The sequence below is a fragment of the Lathamus discolor genome, chromosome 6 (genome assembly GCF_037157495.1).
Source record: "Lathamus discolor isolate bLatDis1 chromosome 6, bLatDis1.hap1, whole genome shotgun sequence".
Classification (NCBI taxonomy): Eukaryota; Metazoa; Chordata; class Aves; order Psittaciformes; family Psittacidae; genus Lathamus; species Lathamus discolor.
Window position 1 is genome coordinate 47,043,306 of NC_088889.1, and position 25,615 is coordinate 47,068,920.

General features: G+C 34.9%; 1 protein-coding gene across 1 annotated transcript in view; it reads right to left on the bottom strand.

Moving 5' to 3' along the window:
• Positions 1-25,615, bottom strand: part of FMN1 (formin 1) — a 134,670-nt gene that overhangs the window by 85,611 nt on the left and 23,444 nt on the right. The window contains exons 4-5 of the mRNA XM_065686635.1: positions 4,735-5,522; positions 1,485-1,635 (exon numbers count right to left, since the gene is read on the bottom strand). Of these exons, the coding sequence (XP_065542707.1) occupies positions 1,485-1,635; positions 4,735-5,522 (939 nt within the window). The remainder of the gene's footprint in view (positions 1-1,484; positions 1,636-4,734; positions 5,523-25,615) is intronic.

Sequence of the window (25,615 nt, forward strand, 5' to 3'; positions counted from 1 at the left end):
TAAGATGATATGAAATATGACAAAGTTTCTGCAGAGAAGAGCAAGATTCATGTCTATCCTAATGTCTGTAGAAAGACAGACTATAGAATGTGATACACTATGACACTTGTAGCATCCTTAAGGCCAGACAAGCACAAATTTCTGTACCGAAGCAAAGAAAACGATTGCACTTTTAAAATCCTAGTAGACAGATAAAATTATTAGAAAAAAGACAAGAAAAGTTGAGCTGAGAAAAAGCATGAGAAAACACAAATGAAGCCGGCAGAACTGAGAGTTGTACATTAATCTATGAGAGCTTTCTGTTACTATCTACTAATAAGCCCTTCTGTATCTAAATAAAATGCCTCTCTACTGTTGTATCACTTGCAGGCCACCGAGACTGATCCACTGGAGCAGCCTGCAGATCCACTGCAGCCAAACATTACTGATTTCTTTAGGGTGTATTTACAAACGCCAGCATGCCTCCATCTTGGCCCTATTTTTCATTTCTACTTTTTGCATCCCATGAGTTTGAACTGCATCAATTCTATAGTCTTATTTAACACTTCTTACTAAATACTGTGCTAAAACACAGTACAGGAAGCTTACGATTAAAGATGTTTTGAAAGATCTGATTGCAGTGATATGTATCTATGCATGTATATTTCATGTTATATGTATTATAAAATTAAGATAGATAGCATAACTTACATACAAAGTGCCCTCTTGTGGTTCCAAGCAGGTAATCTCAAAGAGATTTATGATACAGTATATATTTAAATGGGTTTCTAATATATAACCACACTGTTTTAGAATAACAGTATTTATTACTAGTTAGCCTAATTTTCCCGCAGCAAATATTGCTAAGCCTTTTCTTTGTCCTCTCTGCACACAGTAATTGACAAGTATACACTCTCTCTGTAATGGATCTTGTCTGCGGCAGACAATATCTGCACTACAGTAACGACACAACTACTGCTTAAATTTTTGTGCACTAAAGACATGATTGTCCTGCCCATTCCTGAATGGGTTCTTCAGTTATACCAGGAAAAAGTTTTTTGGCATTCCTTATTCAAAACATCTAACATATAAAGCCCTGTGTTACTTTATACTTTACTTTTTCAGTAAAATTAATCTCAGTGGAAGAGAGGTTCTGTAGGGTAACTTAATGACAAGCCTTCAATTATGAATCAGTTCAAGGGCAGACACAGCCTGAAATATTAGGACTTTCACATATGTATTAGAATTTGTATTTAGCTCTCTTATACAATATCTTTTCTACCTCACTGGGATGTGGAACTTTCATTTTCAAAGGCAAGAAATCTTCCAATGCAAATAAGAACCCCACATTCTCAAGTAAGAGTTAAACCAGCAGTTTGCTTTGAAATGAGACTTAGAAACCTATTTATTATCTGTTTGTTCACAATAAATAAAAAGGGGGTTTTCTTAAAATGTAAAACTAAACAGTGATACAAAAGAAGCAACTACAAAGAAACAATAAATACCTTTTTGGCCTTGGGTTTTTTTTCGTAAGTCTCTGATAATGGCTTCCTTTTTTCCTGAGTGGTGTCTTTGGAGAATAAATATTCAAACTCAGTAGTATCAAGTATATCAGGTTCTTCTAATGATTCCCATAATGTTGGCATAGCAGTTTTCCTATAAAGGAAAAGGTAATAATCAAATTTCCAATAAAATTTTATGAAGAACCACAATAGAGCTAACCGCAACAGATGAAAATTCACAATAGATTTAAAACTCAAAGAAACATGCACTGCTGCCATACAATCAGCATTCTTTCCCTATACCTTGCTTTGAATCAAAATGTTTTACAGAAGGCTGTTCCAAACAGTTTAGCTATTCCGTATCTATGCCTGCTAGACTATTAAAATGCATTATTTGTATTGCAGCTTTTGGTACAATAACCAAATATTACAACTGGAGCTTGTGAAATATGTCTCAAGAGATTTCTGCCACTTCAACTAGGATTAGGAGTATTTCAACAGCAGTTTTTTTGAAGAATTCCCAGTAATCTATTTAGACCTATAAAAATAAACAATGTCAATAAATAGTGAACAAAATTTACTCAACCATATTTTAAGAGCATTTGGGGTCATTTATACAGGACTTGATTCACTTCACGTTAGCTGCAGTGGCTGTATGTTCGTTTTTATCCTTGTTGCAGTTCTGAGAAACTAGAGTAATTACACGGCCTATATTTTTTGGAGACTAACCAGTATTCCACTCCATTCAACTCACTATAAATTTTAAATGTGTGTTAACTTCCCTTAGTTTTTTGCCCTTTCAAGACCAGATTTTGTTTTGGAACAGTCTGGAACTTGTTTAAACAATCCTCTTATTATTATCTCGATTTAGAGAAAATACAATGTACTGCTGCAAACATGGCACTTCATTTCTGAAGGACCTGTTTCAAAATTTCAATGCCTCTGGAAAATACATTGGACAAAACTTTGAGTGCTCTTGTCTGTTTATCAGCAGGAGGTGGGCCTACTTCTTCCAGCAGATGTCACTACAGGGCAGTGAAATTATTTGCAAGGGAAAAAAAAGTGATTAAACCCCCTAGAAAATACGAATGGCTGATGTCACTAAAAATACTTTTATTAGATGTAATTTGCAGAAAATGCAACACTTACAGATTCAGACAAACCAAAGTTTTGGGGTATCTTAGAGTTAGGATTTTTTTTACTTGCTACTCAACTGTACGTTTACTATTGTGAATGTCTGTGGAACTCCACCAGCATCCACTGATGCAGCATATTCTGTGTCACAGGACACGCTTACAGCTCCACAGCTTCACTCTCCCCAATACCAGAGTTAGTGTCAGCAACACAGAAAAATGAAGGATTCTTTCTGGCTCCATAACAAGAACTCTGAAGTCCTCGCTGGCTGCTGATCTGAGGAGCAGACCCCTGAAGAAGTTTCTAGTTCCAGTACAGACCATGAAAATGTTGGACCACTACATCTGGTGACCAGTAGTTCACCAGAAAGCTATGAAAGGGACCTCACCTTCCATTCAGCAAAAGCTTGATTAACCAGCAACATTTCAGAGCAAATATTTTGATTTCAGTGAATTGAAAGAAAGAATTACAATAACACTTATTTACGGACTGACGACTTCTTCACTGTGAAACTATTTTTCACTAACAATTATGGAAAAGTAAAACCAAAATGTTCAAACTTCATGCTACAAAATATTTCAATGCCTTTAATTATGAATCACTGAAAGAATATAACTGATATTTCATTAAACTCTTTGTTCCTGTAAAACATTTTATATAAAATATTAACACCATAAAATGCTTTCTTATACCAGAATGTTTTTTCCTTATCAAAATAAATTCAAACAAAAAGTTGTAAGCTAAAATAAAATTTAAATTATTAAATTCAAATAAATTGCTATTACATTTAAAAAGAATTTTAACTATATTTAAATATAGATATTCAATTTACAGTGCTTAAATACTAAAAATAAAATATTAAGAACAATCATAAATAATTTTTTATACTTAAATACTTTATAACTACAATTTATTATAATTATATATAAGTGCAAGGGAGACCTTAAAACAGCCTTGCAATACCTAAAGAGGGCCTACAAGAAAACTGGAGAGGGACTTTTTACGAGGGCATGTAGTGAAAGGACAAGGGGAAACGGATTTAAACTGAAAGAGGATAGAATTAGATTAGATATTAGGAAAAAGTTCTTTACTGTGAGGGTGGTGAGACACAGGAACAGGTTGCCCAGAGTCCCTTTCCAGCTTTCTTGCAGGCCCCTTTTAAGTACTAGAAGGCTGTTCTAAGGTCTCCCTGGAGCCTTCTTTTTTCCAGTCTGAACAAGCCCAACTCTCTCAGCACGTCTTCATAGGAGAGGTGTTCCAGCCCTCTGATCATCTTCATGGCCCTCCTCTGGACCCAGTCTAACAGATCCATGTCTTTTTAGTACTGGGGGTCCTAGAGCTGGATGCAATATGCCAGGTGAGGTCTCACCAGAGCAGAGCAGAGGGGGAGAATCACCTCCCTCGACCTGCTGGCCATACTTTAGTGCAGCCCAGGAGGATACAGCCGGCTTTCTGGGCTTCAAGCTTGCTTTGCCAGCACAATTCTTTTATCCACCAGAATACCCAAGTTCTTCTCTGCAGGGCTGCTCTTAACTATTCACCTCCTAGTCTGTACTGATATTAGGGATTGCCCCAACTCAAGTGAAGGACCTTGCACTTGGTGTTGCTGGACATGGGGTTTGCAAAGGCCTACTCCTCAAGTCTCTCAAGGTCACTTTGGAAAGACCCCTTCCCTCAAGCATATCTAGCATTTTATCCCAGCACTAAATCACAATAAGATTGCTAATTTATTTTTTTTAATAATTTTTTTTTAAACTACAGAGGTGTCTATAAGTATTGATACTCCTTAATGGATTCCACATGCTACATGTTCCTAAGCTGCATATATTTATACATATGCTTTAATTTTCCTGCTCTGACAGAATTATACACAGAAGTTAGGTCCCAGTTTAACTGGTTCTATGACTAGCATCATAGAGCTCTGAAGATGGTATCACCTGAAGTGACTGGGAAGCAAAAATGAAACTCTTCAGTTCTTGTCAGAACAAACACAAAAATTCCGTGCCTCTACACTGATTTTGCTACACACTCCTAGAACGTTAACTTTTTAAGTATTAAATGGTATACATGCCCTTGTATCATAGTGTATAAATAGCAAGTACAAATAAATATATTTTACCTGCTATCTTGTAATTGTATCCGTGTCCAATACAAAGGCTTCATGGGACGGCTAGGTTCAATGGCAGGTTTTCGAGGACCTTGGTTTGAAGATAAAGTGCTATTAAAAAAGAACCCAGGCCCAGGAGGTGGAGGGGGTGGTGGCAAGCCAGATCCAGGCAGTGGAGGAGGCACAGGAGGTCCTGACCCTGGAAGCGGGGGTGGTGGTGGAGGTGGTGGTGGTGCTTGAAAATTCCTACAGCTTTCAGAAGGCGGAGGTGGCAGTGGTGGGCCAGATCCAAACCGAGATGTCAGTGAAGTCGTACCCACTGGCAAAGGGGGTGGTGGAGGAACTAAACCTGGTAGTGAAGAATCAGGAAGGGGGGGAGGAGGTGGTGGTGGTGGCGGTGCTAAAGGTGGAGGAGGCAGCATTTGTTTCAGTTGACCAGGTAAGACACTTTCTGAAGACTGTACATTGTAATTGTCCTTGTTTTCACTTTGGGCAGAAATATTATGTGACAAAGAAGAAATATTAAGCTTTTTAGGTACTATTTGGTTATTTTTCACAGCTCTGTTTTCTTCTTCACTAGGCTTTATGAAAGTTTCTCTGTCAGTCTGTATACATACATTTCGGTATGTCTTTGGTGGGTTACCATCTTCAGTAGAAACGCCAATATCTCTTGCCTTTTCACTCCTTCTGTTTAATTTATTATCAAGTTCATTCTTCAGATGTGCAATTGTTTCCTCAAGCTGAGCAGTTGATACAGCATGTTCTCCACGAATATGGAATACCCTGAGTTCAAACTGAGACTGCAGAACAACAACAAAAAAAGCCTTAGTGCAAATATTTTCTGAAGTGTTTATTTTATTGTAATTAAAAATCTTCACATTTAGCCCATATTCTTACTTTAAGCCAAGACAGATACACTTTACTTTCCCAGTTCTAAATAGCTTTATTACAAGCTACTACGTAAATGGACTACTACTAATCTTTAAACAAGTGTAAGCAGTGTATGTTTCTACAAAACGTATTTCCAGCTCTGGAACACCAATTTAGCAAATTCTAACTTGTACCTTGCCTTTAAGCAGACTTCCTGCTTTCTAATTGCTGAATGAAATAATTACTAGTTAAATATGAGGAAAAATATACCTTTTTCGACTGGTATTGCACTTATGACATGATTTTTATTGACTATTTAATTTCATCCATATGCCATATACATAGTTAACATGTTAGGAAATAAAAAATAGATTAAACATAACAGAAGTTGAAATTCTCCCCCCCAAAGAAAACATTAAATAAACAAATTAAAACACTTTCTCGATCTATTAAAAGTGTTCTCATCTATTCACAAAAGTACAGATAAATTCTCCTTCAAATTTATTATTAGATTGAAACCTCATTTCTACCTCATGTATTTTAATCTAAAATTCAGGAAAATACATCTTAGAACCAAGATCAAGAGGATTTCACTGTTGTAGAAGGAAATAACAGTCTTTCAAGAACATATATAGGTAAGGAAAAAAACAAAACACTTTTCTTACCATATATCAGAAAAATACAAAACATTTGACACAGAAATCTCTCCTTTAAATAATTCAATCTAATACTGCTTTTCCAGATGACTGAATCCCTACAAGTTATTTTGCATTATGCCATGCTACTATCAGGCAGCTGACTGCTGTTCTTTCTTTGCAAAGCAGTGACTCCTGAAAGAGCATATTCCATGGTTCTTTCAGGATCTCTGTAAAAATGGAAGCCAGCATTTCAACAGAAGCAGCTAATGAGTTGTGATATTCCTGAATTTCTGCAGGCAGAGCAACTTACACTTCAAAAAATGCCACAGCGCTGGTCAGAAGTGGCAATATAGAACTCCCTGCTTAACATTTCACCTTGAGTATTACGTCAGACTTAATAGATCACAATATTAATTACTATCCATCTCACTCATGCATGTGTAGCTCAGTACAGAAGATTAGTGTAATATACTTTATATCATACAAAGAAGCTTCAGTAGGTATGAAAGAAATACGTTATTTTTTACAGCAGTATAATCAGCTTGCATTCTAAATCAATTTAAGATAAAGTCCAAAGTAAACAATCTGAAAATACTGGATACAAAAGGCTCCTTCCCTTAACTGGCAAGCGTAAAGGTGGGAAACTGAAAGTTTTGCAAAGAGAATCAAACAGCAATTTGTATTGGAAATAACCCAATTTCTATTAGCTATATAGAGGAACTAGAACTAATACGTGTAACAAATTGAACGCTTTCTACTTGGCTTTACTTGCTGTTACTCTATCAAAGCTTGTTGTCACTCAGCTTAATTATTAGTTTAGTTCAACTATCACAAGATTTTCTGTCATCTGAACTGCTCCAGAGCAATCACCTTTCTTTTTAAACTTGGCATGCTGGTTCATAAATGAGGTAGGTTTGCCTTAGGGAATTTAGCTATTTTGTTTACCATAGTATTTTGTCCCTGTTGGATATCAAAAACTACCCAACAGAACAATTTACTTTGAATGTTAGAGATTTTTCCAGCAGTAAATCTGAAGTCACCTTAAAAACACACTGTAAAACAAGCACAGTATTTAACAAAACTACTTATTTCATCTAACTGGGCATGAAAGCAACTGTGTTAGTATTCTGTACATTTTCAACCTCAGATCTTCTATCTTTAATTTACAACATAAAATTGGTGATTCAAACTCAAAATTGTATTTGAGATATAATTTTAAACTTAGTTCTTGTTTTTTACTCTTTCACATTTTCAAAATTATTTTCTGTTAATAAAAATAATAAACATAAGAATTAAAGCTGAAATTACTAAGCAAAAGAAACAAATGCAGACAACAAAAATGAGACATTGGGAATCTGCTTTGAACATCTCATCAATGCAAACAATCAGTCTGATTCAACTGACTGCAACATAAAAGAGGATTAAGTAATAAAACAAATTTTTATTTTAATTACCTTACAGCTCAAAACAAATCTTGTTCACTGAAATAAGATTAAATAATATTGAAATCTTTTCAGTTTATGTAACTATGATAGTATTTTCAACAGAATTTTCAAGAATATATATAGATACTATTTTTAAATATACACGTAACACATATTCTTAACAACGGTCTGCTTACTGACAAATATTTCTTCAAAAGAGATGGAATGCTCTAAAATCTTATAACAAATTAAATGAAATCAAACGGCATCCAGTCATTCCATGCAGGTAGAATTTAAAACATTTTACATGGTCACTAAACTTTTCTACAGCAATTGGTGATACAGTATATATCCAGGCAAATGTTTTCTTTCTTACAGTGAGGTGAAGGATAGGAATAATGGAATCTTTTTGTACTTCACATTATTCTAAACAAATCCAACATACTAAAATGCAGCAAAATAAAACTACTTCCACCTCACAATTTCAAGTGGGAAATAAATCAATCAAAACTACTTTCATACTATATGTTGTCACCAGAATCCTGAAATACTAAAAATATAATGTGAAAAGAGAGACATTTCATTGAACAGAAATTAGTGCTTGAAGCATTTGTGCATTTCCAGTTAAAATGCTGTTTTGCTCTAAATGGGAACCAAAGTTCTTTTTACTTTAGTATACATATGTCTACCAAAGCTCACAGTTTTATTTCCAGGTGTCTGTCAACACTCCTTTAAAATGTTTATGATGGCTACATAACAATACCTGTGGCTGGTGGGAAGAACCAATTTTTAGCTGAATTCAAATCTATAGGCACTTGAACAGATAAAGTTCAAATTATTCAGTTGGATAGATACAGTTCAAATTATTCAGCATCTTGTTACTGAATCACACCAGCAATTACTACTATCATGTTGGAAATATACCAAGTCTGTTTTCTTGGCACATCATGCACCAGACTCAGAGTCTTTGGGAACTGCTGTTACATTGAAGAATGACCAAAAGCTACCTGCAATTTGGTCACAGCTATTTTAAGCAGAATGAAAGGGGGGGGGGGGGGGGGGGGAGGGAGGGAGAAAAAATACGGTGATTCCTGGATAAAGGGATATGTGACAGCATAACACAAACTGATCATGAGTCAACAACTCCATATTAGAACATATAAATAGAAACGTCATTTGCAAAACCACAGTCCTTGTGCTCCATTCACAGCTGCTAAAAGTCGTGTGTATGTTCAGTTTAAGAAAAATGCCTTCCCTGTGTTCACAATCACTGACACTGAAATCTGGGGTGGTTCATTCAGTAGTAATTTTCCAGGTTCAATTTACATTGCCTTTGTCTCCAGCGCACCTTTCCTGGATAACACCCTCCTTGTGTCCTTAGTTTCTTTCTGTTTCTATTATTGAAGAATACTTCCACTGAACCCTTACATTTGCTTTGCAAGACATAATACAGCTGGATTGTTGTCTATTATTCTTTTAATCCTACTTTTTTCTGACCTCTAAAACTAGCCTTCCTGGCTGATGACTTCTTTTTCCACTCTTGCAAGGCTCTCTGCTTCCAATATCCATTTTAAAAGGTTGAATAGATAGGCAGTTTAGTCTACCCCTCTCTCTAATTAATCTTATGTTGCTTCCAAATCTGCCATTTCTTGAAACATAGGTTTCAGAGTTTTTGCACTTCTGATTCTGATTACATAAAGGCCATGCCCATTTGCTATTCAAGCCTCACCAAGCCTCTTGTATCTGCCACTGGAATGGGCACAATCCATTTTCCTTGACTAAAATCACCTCACCAGAGCAAATGATCCCAGCTAACTCTCAGTTCCCTTAAACATAGACATTTGTATGTAAGCTTAGAAGACCTGTATTACTCTCTTCCTAAAAGTATACTGTTTATGGGTAAAATAAAAGTCACCCCTATGAAAAAAAATCACCCATCTCACTACAATACTTGTTATTGCTATGATACAAAGGTGATTATGTAAATATCCAAAATACCGATATAGCATAACCTGGAAAACAAGAGGAGGTTTTTGGAATGGCTTTCTAATGTCTTTATGTCCTTTCTCCTTACACCTACCCCTCTGGTGTATGAGTCCAGGGACATTACTTTTGCACCTGCTAAGTGACTTGACACAAGACAAGATATATTTGATGTATTTTCCAAAATAATGCCAACAGCTCAGCCTTTGTCCTGTGAGGCTCAGGAACATATAAAGCATATGTTCAAAGGAAGAAAAAGCCTGAAAACTGAATCAGTTCACTGTACTTCCATTAACCGTTAAAGTCTCTGATGATAAAGCATGTAATTTATCACAAAAAAGAAAAAACAAAACAAAAAAGAAGACTAAATACTCCCACTGATAATGTCACCTACAGGTTGTCTCACTGTCTGACATGATAATGCAGATTGACACAGACAAATCCAAATACCAACGTGACAGCTCTTCTCTGTGCTTAGGTAGGAGACAGAAAGTTTACGGCCTCATTTGATACAGTCAATATAGTCAATTATAGTCTATATAGTCAATTAAATGCAATCAGCTCAAGTATGTATTTGTTGTGTTACTGCTTTATATAATGTGATTTTATATGGACAAAGACTTTCTAACGATGACCTAGAATTGCTCTGATATGGAAAGTTTTATAACAATTTGTATGTATGAAGAAACCATAAATCTCTACAACAACCTACATTCAGAAATCAGTTCCTGCCTTGTTATTAGTCAAGACTTATTTGCACCCTAAATGTTTTAAAAAAATCCTACATGTAGCAATAAAACATAAAAAAATACATAATAATCTCTAAGCCACTGGTTAGAGCTAGCGATATGCAGAACTTTTGCTTTGTAAATAGCAAGTTAATGCTTCACTGTTAATGCATAATATCTTTTCTCTAGTGTTTACAGTGCTATTCTACTCTAAAATGTGACTGTGTAAAAATGGCACATCTTTAATGAACAAAGCTGTTCTAAGTATATCAGAGACAGACCTCTTCTTTAACTGAGAAACACACACTTTTACTAGTTTTTACTCTTAATTAGCCAGGAAAAACAAAGTAGTACAGAGAAAGTGAGCTCGATTTTATTCCCTTCTGACTTTATAAACTGTTATGTCTAATTAGTTACTTATGCCAAGCCACGGAAAGGAAAAAATGGGAACAAAGAAGAAACAAAGTATCTAAGCATATGGTATCTACAGGGGAAAGGGGAGAGAGAGATTAAAACAAAAGAGAAGAAAGGAAAGATAAGTTAATGAGTTGCCAGTGAAAAATATCTTCATAGACTTTTCAGCTTTTTTTCTTTTTTTTCTTTATAGTACTGTGGCCATCAAAGTATTGTGCATGGAAAAGAGAGGAAAACCAAATTTTTCACAGACAGCCTCTGACTTTTTGGTTTTGTTTATTTTAAGCAATTTCATCTTCAGCTTTTGGAAGAGCTCACACTTTTAATTCTTGTATTGTGTTGACAAAGAAAAAAAAAAAGCCCCTTTTTGTTAAATCTCTGTCCCTAAAAAAACATACATTTGTTTTAAATTTTAACAACAATCAGTGATTTAGGAAAGGATTTCTCCATGAAAAAAACCCTTAAACCTGTGCCAATTTACATAAAAATCAAAATTCCTTTCCAATAAATACCTCAACCAATATAATCAGTTACATATGATACATCACCATTTTCAAGGGTACACAGCAAGGACTATTCTTACACCTTATAGTCAAAAAGTAAGCTAAATGACTGACCATTCTCAAACATTCAGGAACACTAAATATTTGTACAGGCTATGTATACACAGCACAATTCTCCTTCCAATTTAAAAAATAGTACAAGTTGGGAAGAAATTTTACCATAGTGGGTATGCAGAACATTGTTTTTCTAGATATTTTTTAATATTCAGTTATTTAACAGTTACTGGCATTTGGGTAGTTGAGAAAGAACTGCAACCTTATAGACAGTAACTCTGGAGTACAAAATTACTGGCACAGCACATCATTAAAATATACCCAGTTACACTGCAAAATACAGATTTAAAAAAAAAAAAAAAACAACAATGTGCATGACCACTTACATATAGGACTACAGACAGCTAAAAATTCACATAACATTTTAAGCACTGATTCATGTAATGTTTTGTAATTTAAGTATTTACTGTGAAAATATATATAATTTTTGATTCACACACACATATATATTTCATGTTATGAAATACAACTTCTGATTTAACAATACCTGCAATTACTTGTACAGATTGGTATTAAACAGTTACCATTTCTACAAGGATATAGTAAGAACAGGTCCTCAATCTCAAGTAACTACACCTAAGTAAAAGCTACAAATAGACACCAAACATGTAGCTATTTGATTACACTTTAGAAAAATAAAGTATTATTCTTCCAGTGACTAAGTTGCACAATTACTCAGCTCTGTAATTAAACTGCATTTTGACATACCAAATATCATTAAACATCCACAAACCAAAGCAGATCTTTAATAGATTAACTATTTAAAACACAGTACGGAAAATCTCCATTTATGGAAAGGAAACATAGATATAAAGCTGCGTAAGAATTTTAATAATTCAGTATTTGGGTATATCAGTTACACACTTAGAATGGCTCAGAATGCATTTTCCATACCTTCCTTAATATTTTATAGCCATACTTAACAGATGGATTGCCATATTTAAACAATGCACATTCATATAACGAGTGAAGTTGGTAAAAGCTCTGTTTCATTATAAATGCGTATCACTGTGAGCTTAAGGAATTTGCTACAGAAAGGGTAACAGAAGACAGAAAGCTTGGTGCAGTTAACATGTTCAGCCTTTATAAGGCCCATATTTATACTATATGAAGGAATGACTAATGTAAAAAAGGATTATTATTAGAACCGCACAAGTCATGTGAATTATCTATCAGAAAGAAGAAAGTAATGCCAAAAAGTGCAATTCTGAATTCACTTATGAATTTCTACTTCCTATGTCACCAATCTAGATATCTACAAAATAAAAAATCCATTGTATTTCTAGACTAGTGTAAAGGGAAGGCGATGGTAAGGAAGTTTTACTTCTTCCCTCTCTCACCTTTTCGATTGTACTGAAATAATAGACTTAATTTCATCTTTTTCCTTGTCCTGTCTGGAAGAAAAACCATCTAACCAAGATCAGCTTTAAAAAAGCAAACAGGTATATGAACAACTGACTGTATGTACGAGAAAGGAATAAACTCAATACAAGCAGCTATTCAAAGGCAACCTAAGCAAAAATTATTTTTGAGACATGTACTATGCTTTGTACTCCATCTGCTGTTATTCCTGGTATTTTCTTATTCTTTGTTAGAAAAACTTCAAAACTAGCAAACAGCAATTCTCAGAATGCAGAAAATCAATGAGAAACTGAAGATATTAACATAATAATATCTACTCTGATGCAAAAATATTCAAATTAAGCAAGGCACTTTTTTGTATTTAAATTAACATATGCTTACATTTGCTTGTATGTTTATATGTTTCTAATAATCTTCCACTCATTGTTCTAGTTTCAGTCAAAACGATTCTTAATGTAGCCAGCCAGTAACATGTTCTTCAGGCCATTTCAGAAATACTTTGCATTTATAACACGTTTTGAATACTTCTTTTCTATAGACTCAGTTCTGCATCCAAAAATAACATTTATTAACACCTTCAGCCACTCTTCCTGGTCCTCTCTCTATATAGTATGTCCACACTGCTGCACTGCTCCTTTACTTTGCTCCTTGAACTCATTTCCTAGCAATTCCCAGCGCTGGTTTTCTCTTCGTCTTTCTATTCATCTTTTATGCATATTCAACTGTATGCTACTTGGGAAATGTGTCACTGAAATTACTATATTGTTGTCACCCTTCACTTTTATAACATAAAATGATTCTTCTCCTAAATTAAACCCCATTCTTCAGCAATATGATTCTTTACATATGTTTTCTTACTCTTTTTCCTCCTTTTTACCATTTTCCAGGACCCAGAATCAATAACAGCCAGGCTACCATCCTTCCAATTGCAAAGCCTGTGTACTTTTCTCCAGCAGGAAGTGCCTGTCAAAAGATTTGCAAGCTTTTGGCCAGTTCATTTGTATATATTGAGTCTAATGGCTCTATAAAGACAATAAACATGACAGAGCTGTTTAAAATATATATATATATATATATGCATCATAAGTTTTGGGTTTTTTTTAAATAAGACCCACAATTGGAACTTACAAAGTAAGTCTGCTGACAAAGAATATAGTGGAAGCAGGAACTGAATCAGCTCATTTTTTCACACTAGTGCTAAGCTTTCTGAGAACATGTGAGTCTAATGGAAGAAACACACCTCATTTTTTCTCTCCACAGGAAAAATATAAATAGCCATGCAAAGCAGATCTGTGACACAAGGATTCTGTAGCTGTTTTCCGACAGGACCATGTTTTTCAAGGGATTATACTGTGCAAGATGCCAACCATACCTTGCATTATGGACTGCAGACAGTCCAATATTCTTCTATGCTTTAGCATTTCCTCTTCCAGCTGCTTGTGGACCTCCAGTCTCTTTAAATGTTCTGTCCCCTTTTCCATGCTCCTCACAGAGTGATTTCCAAGTTGCCTTAAAGTTTGCTTCCCTCATCCTGCTTACTTTGTATCTGCTCTGTAAATGTTTCTGTGAAATTACATTCAACTAGGTTTTGTTTCCCGCACATACACATTCCATCTCCTCAATCCTTTCGCTACCATCCAACCATTTTAGACTACACAAGTTAACTCACTTGGAGAACTTTGTTATACAATACATAGCTCAAAATAGCTCATCTCTTAATATTTGCTTTTCTACAGCTGTCCTATTTACATATAATTTTACTCAAACGAGCCCTTTTACTAAGAATAAATCCCTCCCCCTCTCCACAACTTCTATTCAAACACCTTGATGCAGCCTTGAAGTTTCTTGGTAATATCTCAAAATCCTGCAAACATTATGAATGCAAATACATGGGAAAATATCCTATTACATCAACTTGGTAAGCCACGTACTCTACTGCGGCATCTCTGTGCCCACAGAGAAATCTCACTGGAATCTAAATCCTTCTTGAATCTAATACATATACCAAGCAGAAAATTATTAATGCCTTGGGTGCACTAACTTCTTGACACAGGCACATCTGCTAAGCAATGTTATCCCTTGACATAATTATAGCACCTCTAAAATACTAGACTGAATATTACTTAATTAAGTCAAGTGTTAACAACATGTGCTTAAAGAGGTACATTTCAGGCTATAAATACGTAAATATTAAGTAGATAATTTAGCATTTTATGTAGATTTTATATTTTTGGTAGGTAACAAAATTCCAACTAATACTAAAGTTTCTGTTCATTTGAATGAATGTTTTTGAAAAGAATAAAACCATGAAAACAAATTAACTGAAAAAAAACCACCAGCATAAACCTGTATGTATCTCAGGTAGCAGTGAGACGGGAATACCATACCCACTAGAACACTTCAAGTAAGGAGAAGAGAAGGCTGCATGGTGACCTCATGGCAGCCTTCCAGTATCTGAAGGGGGCCTACAAGGATGCTGAAGAGGGACTCTTCGTCAGGGACAGTAGAAATAGGACAAGGGATAATGGGCTCAAACGAAAGTAGAGGAAGTTCAGGTTAGATATAAGGGAAACATTTGTTACTGTTAGGGTGGTGAGGATCTGGAACAGACTGCCCAAGGAAGTGGTAAATGCTCCATGCCTGGCAGTGTTCAAGGCCAGGTGCGACATAGCCTTGGGTGACATGGTCTAGTGTGAGGTGCCCCTGCCCCAGGCAAGGGGATTGGAACTAGATGATCTAAAGGTCCTTTCCAAACCTAACCATTCTATGATTCTATGTAACATCCAATAAGTGCCATACCATGCAGAAAGGGAGCAACCCTTGCATAAAGTGAATGTGAGTTGATTCTTCCTAAATGAAAGCTAGCCATGCTAGGAAAAATAAATCTGACACAGTTTGTAAAAAATGCGTAGGCAGCAAAATTGAGACCTTGTAAATTTCAAGTAATACTGATACTTTCATGGACAATTTAGTTGGTAATACCTCTACATATTGTTAAACTCCGTTAAACATTTAAATTCTGCAGAACGGAATGAGACAATTCAACATGCAACATGTCAATAAATGTAAATGATGTATCGCATACAACTTCTCTGAGGCCAAGCTAATTAAAGAATGAAAACACATCATATGTTGAAATTTCATTTAAAATTTCTGTTGAGCTAGGACTATGAACAACTGACATGCAGAATACAAACATGATAACAACAGCCTTTCCCATCACAAACATTGTAGTTACTTTCCTATTCTGTTTCTCACTTGCAGCTGCTACCCTAATCTTAAGGTTACCTAGGATACTATGTCTATATACGTATAAAGGTACTAACACCTACATTATGTGGTGGTATTCGAATTACTATGTCCAATGAGAAAAAAAAATAATTGCTATTCAAATATTTTAAAATACAACATACAAAAATATAGGCAGGCATTTAACACTCTATTTTAATTAACAGATTTGATGAAAATTAACTTCAAAGAAGTTACAGTATTTCTCATTTGCCTGGGAAATTATAAGAATCATTACTTTTACTGATATATATAATGATTTGGTATGTAAAATGTGAAAACAATGAAAAAATGCCTGAAAACAAGTTGAAAATAAAGTTTCAGTGACAAAAACTACAGAGGCAGTATGGATCCAATAAGAAAACTGATTGTAGTAGAGAGCAAGTTGTCTCTGATCTTGGGAGAATGTTTTTGGACACCTAACAGCTTTTTTATTACTGTGGCTGATTAAAATGAAAAGCCTTACTACTAAAATGTTCTTTTTGATGAGTTTTTTTGCCATGAACTATAGACCTTGCAATCCAGTGGGATACAAATCCTTTGATCCTGTGCAGTCACATAAATTCAAAGTCGTAAAACAACATTGAATTTGATTTTATTAGTGTGGCTGATGTTGCCAGAATTGTAATGCAACCTTGTTTTCCTTCTCTTTTCTTCCTTTTCTTTTGGGGACAGGGTGGAGAGGAAAGGAGAGTTTACTGTCAACATTGCTTCACAGTATGAAGAACTAATTTATTTGGCAACCAGACTCCAAGATTAAGCCATTATAAAAAAGCTTTGTAACTATATAGGAAAGTAATGATATAAATCACATTCTGCTAAGTTGCAACCAATTACTTGGTTGAAGCAAAAGTCAAAGCAAAAACCAGTGTAGAGTAAAGCACAGGGAAAAGAAGAAGAAAAGAAGAGAAAAAGTTATACATCTATAGAAGGATATTAGGCAACAATGAATACTACTTTTCAATAGGAAATATTCAGCCAAACAGTGCTATGAGTTTGCTATAAGAATAATGTAACTCCTCACTTGTAGAAGATTTTCATGGTGCATGAGCACAATTTTTGTCTAAAACTTCTGAGAATACCTAGACTGAGGAGATGACTAGCCTCTCCACCAATACAGAGTTCACACATGCAATGAAAACACCTAAAAGATTTTTAGGTGTAGCAAACCACTGACTTCCTAGCTATCAGTGGAAATTAATTTTCTGGGACCTTTCTGACACCAGATAGAAAAATAACAACGAAGATTCTATTTTACTTTAAGTAAAATAGACTTTACATAGTCACCTGCTAGATGACTATGTTCTTTAAGAGATGACAGGTAATTCTCTGATGCTTACAATTATCACACTCCTCATGTGTTACAGAGAGGGACCTCAACACAAAACAACTGATGGCTTGGTGAAACAGTCCTTCCTTCAACATGGAATATATTATACTACAAAAAATATCACCTTTTTCTTTATAGCAAAGAAAATGAAGGCAGAGGTTAGTTTCACATTCCGAAAACAGAAGTTTTCAGTAAGTTAACATACTTTCTAGAGAAGGAAAAAGAAGAAAATCTAGTCTTTTTCTGACAAAATTAAAGATCTTTTTGCATTGACAATAAAACACTTGGCTCAACTACAGTAATTAAACAGAAGATTTAAGCTGTAGATATCTTTGTCAAGGCAAAGCATATGAGGATTTCCTACACACACATGGTTATGTTTTATGATTTTTATCTTAGTTTAACTTGGAAGCTTCCAATTCTGCATATACAATCATAAACTTTAGTGGTAAAACCAAAAGAGAGCCTTTAAAAATTCACCAATCAGGTAATATTTAGAAGAAAACTCAAGTTGTGTTTAGAAACAGTCTTCTTTTTAACACTGTAAATATGTTTATGCTACACTTAAGAGCTAAAGATACCATTACGCTTATCTAAGATACAGCTTATGAACTCCAGAGATTCTACCTGGATAAACTGAAGTATAATATCAGTTATGGATTACACACGTAACTACTTTAAGCTAATATATCCTACATGGTAATTATGCACCATCGCATTATTCCAGGTGTTACCATTATAGAATTTAAAGAAAATATTGCACACACAAAGATGTGTTAAAAAAACTACCTTGGTCAATTATTCAGAAGAGAAAACTACAAGTATGGTTCCCAGAGCAACCTTAATTTTCTCCATCTCCATCAGTGTTTCCTTGTAGCGCAGCTATGCAGATAATTTTGACAGAATCAGTATCTCATTTAGTAAATATGATCAAAGTTATTCCAGAAAATAATTAGGAACTATTATGAAAAAGTTGCAAGCTTATAAGACTTCTGCATTAAGTATGCTGAAGTTTAAAGGTACATAATGAACAAAGCATGGACCCTCAGGAAGAGGCACAAGAGTATTTTAACAAAGGCATGATAATGCTGACCTGGAAAAGCAGGTTCTATACCTACTCAAACTGCAAAGTTTCTGTAAGATGAGTCGAAAGTCATTTTAGTCAGTGTTTCCCAAGTGGTAACCAATGATACATCTTATTTTCTAAGCAATTACCTTAAGATTCTGGGATGCCGTTTACAGCTGCAAAGTAAGTTAAAAAAGAACAGTGATATGAACATGAAGTATCCCACTAATTTTTTTGTATCTTAGATCTCTGTGCATAATAATAATAATCATAACACATGCCAAACTGAATACATATTATAAAATCAAATTTATACATACAAAACATCCTGAAAAATTGAAACTTGTGACACTGGAAAGTATGTAATAAAACTATCTATATTCAGGTTACATTTTGATCCATAAACAGGGGAGAGTACTACTCACTGACTAACAAAAATACAATCAAGTACTAAATAAACTACATTAATTCTAGGCTGTTATTCCGGGCAGAATTGTGCACTTCTAAAAACCCTTGTATTATGATGCCCAGATCCAAGTTTCTGCAATCTCCTATAGTCTTCTGTATTAACTTCTAGACTACTTCTTTCTCCCTCCAGCTTGCCAGTCTCTATTTTCTACCTAACGCCGTACCTCTCATATATCCATACATCTTTCCAGCTCTTGTAGTCTGCTTCAAATTCCAGTGGCTTTTCTTTCACGTTGACTCATCATCAAAAAATGTGTCAGAAGATAGGCTCTTAGCTCTCAAAGCATCTTTGGAAGTATGATTCCAACCTAACTAAGAGTAACTTAGGGCACCCATTGATCAGTGGATCTTAGTTTTGCCCCACTGTTATTTTACAACAATTTAGGTGGGTTTGGTATCTTCCGTGGAATTGTGCAAATAGTACATTAAAAATCTGGTCATCACCAGAAGATGTAATAGGTCCAATAAGCACTAAATTTGCAAAGTCAGAAACTGCAAAAATATGAAGTCTTTACTGACTTGTATGTTTCATTCAAAGAAATGTCTTACAATTACTAGATTCAAATAAATGCCTGGTGTAGTAAATTTCAAAAAGCAGATAATGGCAAAATAACATTGACAGTACTTAATTTTTAGTGCCTTTTTTACTTCCTTGATCACATGTCACTTAATTTCTCTTTCAGACAACTGTTTCACATGTTACAGAGGTCTTCCAAATCTGTCAAAATAATGTTATCATGTTCACCGTATGTATTCCACTTTATTTTCCTGAGTGCATAACATATTTACTCAAGGTGACAGGATAAATTTACTTTCATAAACTATGATAAAAGCAGGGGTTTACAACACATGTTTTAGAAGAGCTTCATTTTAGCCCTAATTAAGCAGAGTGTGTAGAGTGTCTAAATTTGAGCAGGAGCTCAGTCTTGATGAATTTTCAAGGCTATAAATTTTCTTGGTGATCTCTATGCACATTTTTAACTGCATAATACCATGTCTGTGTTCATGTGCTGAAAGACAGGTAAGATTTTCACTGTATTCAATATGCAGAATATGGTCTGTAGTAACTTCTTAAATAAACAGGAGAATCCCTGGATCAACCTGTGGAATTAACAGCATTCTGCAGCTGCCATGAAGTCTAAACAATCCAAGTTCTTACAGTGAAACTGTATTGATTAGAATAATAGAACGACTATGTAAGATACGGCAAGCAGCAGTGGAAAAACAAACCCAACACAATGGAAGAAGAGCCTTCCTGGATATTCAAGCTATATAGTAAAAAAAAAAAAAAAAAAAATCAATCAAAATAAGGATGAAAAGCAGCCACTGCATCAAAACCATGGCGAATAGGAAGTCAATGGAGAAGAGGAATAATTTTGTTTAAAGTATCAGAGCATGGCAGAGATACTTAAAACTTCATCAAGAATCTAATTATGAAGTATGATGTGAGTATAGGCATTATAATGTGCAAGTTTTTAAAACATAATAAAGCACCGAACTGGGGAATATTTTCATACATCATGAAGAATCATTCCAGGCTCTTTTTCTAAATGAAGATGCAATTGTCATCAACTGGTTCCAAAGAGATTAAAGTGCTTCATGTTAGCTCTCTGTGTGCTTGTATGCACCCTGAAGAAAGTTATTGTTTTATTTCTTCTGTCTTTTGCTATCATCCCTAGTCTGCTACTCCACGTTTTCCAGCACTGCCAACACAAATTTTTCATTACAGGTAGATTTTGCTCCTGCTGGGATTTTTCTATTTCAGGAAATGCATACTTTAGAGATAATCTTGCTCCCATTGTCTGAGAGCCTTAGAAATACTGAAATTGATATTTTAATACAATTCCATAGGATTTAATTTTCCTCTTTCTCATATTTTTATGCATTTTTCTCAATCTTTATTTTCACTGTCTTGCACTTTAAAGAGGCTCCACACTGAACAGGGAGGATTCCTTCATGAGGACAAAGTAGCCAAGAAGATACATCAAGACACACAGTTCACACACAGTGGTGAAACCATGTATTTAGCAGCTAAACACAAAAGACTGAAACATTTCAAGTTACACAAGAGTAGTATCAATAATTAACCACAAGCTGGGAGATCTTCATCAGTAACACCACATGGAAATTCTGAAAAGCCTGAACAGCTCATTAGGAAAGACTGACTAATAAACCCTTCCTGACCTTGGCTGCTTCTTTGAGCTGCCACTCCACCAGACAGAAGCATACATGATACAGATTTTCTTCTATTTGTGCATTCTGGGACATGAAAATCCAGCAAAGAACACACAAAGCAGCTAGCCACCTGACAGATGCTTTTCATTGTGTAAAGGTTAAAAATAGCGTCAGCATCTTGAAGCAAAAAGTTTTATTACCAGAAGTGAGCATATTATCAACTTCTTAAATGTTGTTTTGTTAAGTACTGTGGCATATCAAAGCTACCAATAGTATTCATCACTGGCCCACATATTTTAGTAGTAGATTTCAAAATATAGCGACTTCTGTCAAATTGTGGAATCCCTATTCACGTATGTATACACAAAACTAAGAGGAGAAAAAAAAAATCTAAAAATTTTTTGTTTCCAGAAGGGAATGCTAAAGATCTCTACCTATTCATCCAGGTCAGAAATTTTTCAATTGAGTCTGTTAAAAAAAAAATTCCACTTCACTGTATTAGACTGTCTACAAAAGAGAAGATTTAGCCAAATCCAAATGTTTTAAAATGTTTTGATTTTGTGTTGAAGCATCTAATTTACTATGTTCTTTCTGAAGCAGAAATGAAATTTCACTTTTACATATAAATAAAAGGCATTTTAAATTGTCAAAATAAAAGTGAAACCACCCACTTCTATAAAAAAGGGGTTTTGAGAAGCATTGGCATGTAACAGCATCCTGGGTTCAGCTCTAACAGTTATTTGTCTCCTTCTTAGTAGCTGGTAGAGAGCTGTGTTTTGGCTTTAGTCTGAGAACAATGCTGTTAACTTTTCAGTCTCTCATGCTCTGCCAGTGAGGAGAGGTAAGAGAAGCCAGAAGGAGGCAGAGACAGGACACCTGACCCAAACTAGCCAAAGAGGTCTTTCCCTTTCACATTACTTTTTATTGCACATTTTTTCAGCCTTCTTCTGTGGCACTTTGAGGCACTAGTCTTTAAGGTAAATTTATTATATGAAATTGTTTTCAAAGGTAAGCAATTTCAGTGAAAACTAAATTGCTTTCTAACCACTTCTACATTTCAGCTCTTGAAACCTTTGCAAAAATGCAAAAAATTCAATCATTACTAGGGAGATCACAAAGGTCACAGAACACCCAACATTCCTTCCTAAATGAGGCTTATTCTTTCATAATGTCATGGGCAGTTACTCTTCACTATTTCTTAAGTTTTGATAATATGTTCATAAGATATTGTGTTCATATGTTAGATGCAGTTACGGGTATTTCTAAAATTTGCAATGAGCTACTTTGAGAGGTGCAGAAATATTATTTGCTTATAATACTTATTGTTTATAGTTTATTGTTACCTATTATATATTATGATTTCTGATAGCATATATTATACAATGTGCATAATATACAATAATATTACTATAAAGTAGCAATGGCTAAATACACCATTATTCTCAGTTTGGGAACATGTAAAAGATGTAGTGAGTTGGTGGAAGCCAAATAACCTGTATGAAAGAGAAAGATCCATGCACCGGGCACAGAGTTATAGGACAGCTTAGGACTTTGATTCCATTTTCCAAAAGCAATATTAAACTTCCATGTAGCTGGAGATGAAGGGATATTTGGCACCTTGTGCTAAAGGGAAGAACGAAAAGTTAGGGGAAAACATAACCTTGTTACTCATTTTATCAAATGAATGTACGGGGGAAAAGAAAAAAAAAAAAGAAGTATGCTGCACCCTTTTGCGTCTATTTGTTGGATTACCTACTAAGTACTGCAATCAGAATATTGCTTTCAAGTTAATTCTTTCCACTCAGAAGTTAGTGGTCTATTTACAATACTTTGATTTAATGTTAAGTCATTGTTGTCTACTTCACTGGTTATAGATAGCGTAGAATCGGTTCTGTAGGGAAAATCTATTGTTGCTCAACAGATACTATTGCTGCTCAGTACGTATTATTGTTGCTCAATATATACTTATCTATCGTGCTAGCTTTTTTCCGACCTAAAACTAAGACTGTGCCAGATCCACAGACAGTGGGCAGGATGCTACCTCCACACATCCTCTCACAGTTTAGAAGGAAATAGAACATTTGCACTCATACGGAGAAGCTGTGACATGCTTTTGGAACTTCTGCAAGACTTAGCTGACATCTAGCGGCAGGAGCAGGAAAAGTAAAAAAATCAGCAGTGGAGAATGGAAATAGTTTTCATGTCTCCAAGATATATAACTCAGCGTTTTGTAAATTACAACACGTGAAAAATTGAATAAATGTTTTGAACACAACACCTAGTAAATGTAGTTAAAAATAAATGGGTAAAACTGAAGTATCACCCTTTCTAAACATTATCTACATGTGGATGATTCAGTTGAATTATGTACATTAATGAACCTATAGAAGCTTTTCTTGTTGCCCTTGTCATCCCTGGACAAACTAATTGCTGCAAATGGTATACTAGGGCAGGTTTTCCCAGTAATTTAGTCACTATGCATCCTTTATGAACCTGATGCCTGACACCAGGCTGGGCTGAGGTCCAAAATCAAGTAGCACGCTGCTAAGGAAGAGCCATGGAGGCAGTGATAGTAGTAGGAACACGGAAGAGACAATAATGACACTTAAACATGCCGAAAAAAAAACAACCGTCAAAATCAAAACAAAAAAACAGTATACAGGAAGAAGGCATTACCCGTACACTCTGTATTTCTTACAGGTATTCTCTAAGCATTTTCTAAGCACCCACTGCTAGTCACTGCTGGAGACAGGATACTTGCTTCAACTGGCCTTTGGTATAGGAAGTTTTTATAGCGTTCAATATTGTAAAATGAAAAATCACATTATATCTCAGGAATCATCAGTCTTACAAACAGAACTCTCTACATGATCTCTAGTAACTTATGAGTAACTCCAAAATGGAAATAAAAAAAAACTTGTTTGAATTATGTCTTGCATACAATAAACATAAGTATTATTTTCAGAATAAATTGTTTTGCTGATCATTATGATGCAGACTTTACACTTCACTTTACCTAAAAGGCCTTCAAAACATTCACATCACCTTTTCTGGTTTGCTTTAGGAATTACACTGTGTAAGGCAAAACAGTACCGAACATGAAAATAATCACCACTATGAGAAAATATGATCTGCATGACATATGCATGACATATGATCTGCTGCTAGGAGTGCATAAGTCTTCTACTAATTCTTGACAGCAAACATTTGCATTTTAACTCATTTCTAATTATATTTACATACATGTATAGAATGGTGAGAGTTTATGGTGCTGAAAGTTACATTACCATTTCACTTTCCTGGAAACAACCCACAATTTCCTTACTATTAAACAAGATAACATATAAACACAATTAATTTTTCAGACACGATGATATTTGAGGAAAACTCAAATAATGCAAATAAAAAAAAAACCCAACCTGATTTAAATGTGAATGTTTATATCATTCAAAGTTACAAGCGGCAAATAAATGAACCTACTTCTCCTCCAGTGCCTTTCAGATGTACTCTTATGAACAAAACAAAATGTGCAAGATGAACATTCTTTTAATGAAAGAGTAAATTAGAGAGATGTGCAGTTCTTCATGGATGCCTGCCAGTACCTGACTCCTTTGTCTCTACTGATTCCAGGGCTGCTGGAGATGCACAAACACATTTTTATCTCTAAGAAAACTGAGACTATGTGTTCCCTGAAATACCCTCTCAAAATTAATAATTGCCTTCACCTACTGTTCTTGTGGTGGACAGCTACACTATTGTTTGTAAGAGTTATTAATAAAATTTATTGTAAATTACCATTGTATTTACTTTAGTGCTAGCTTACATTTCTCTATGATGAATTTTAAGAGATGCTGCACACACAGGAGACTTGTTGCCTGCACTGTCCACTCCACAAGCTGCTACCATCATTTCACTCCTGTCCACTCAAATATCTCACTGAGCTTTTTCAACTTCTTAGGTTTTAAGTCCATTATGTCATGGCTTTTGTTCAGACACAAAGACACAAATACTCTGTGTAATACAAATATTGCACTTGTACTAGTCTGATGACTGCTGTATGTGATCTGCCTAATGACATGGTCAGTGTATACTGGACTATCAGACTCCCTGTGTTAGTAAATTTTCTTTTTTTTCCATTCTATTTGCCTTAATGATGACAAAGAAAATACAGAATGTTTTGTACGTGATGACTTGTATACCAAGGATTTAGCACATGGACCTGCATTAGAACACAGTGCAGCTGTACTCAAGAAAAGGAAGATGCTGTTAATTTTTCTTTAAACTAAGACTGCTCAAGAGATTCACTCACCAGTTACACTGCTATTTAAGGTCCTGCTATTATGATAAAAGCACTTCCCTGAAACATTTCACTTTGCTTGGCAGAGTCAATCATGCCAAGAGGCAGTGACTTCTAACATTAAAGTCTGCTATTTCTGATTCTGACAATTAGACAGCTGATCAAGTTTACACTTACAAAAACAGACATCAGTAAGGAGTGTTCAACACAGAATTTCAGAGATTCTTACAAAT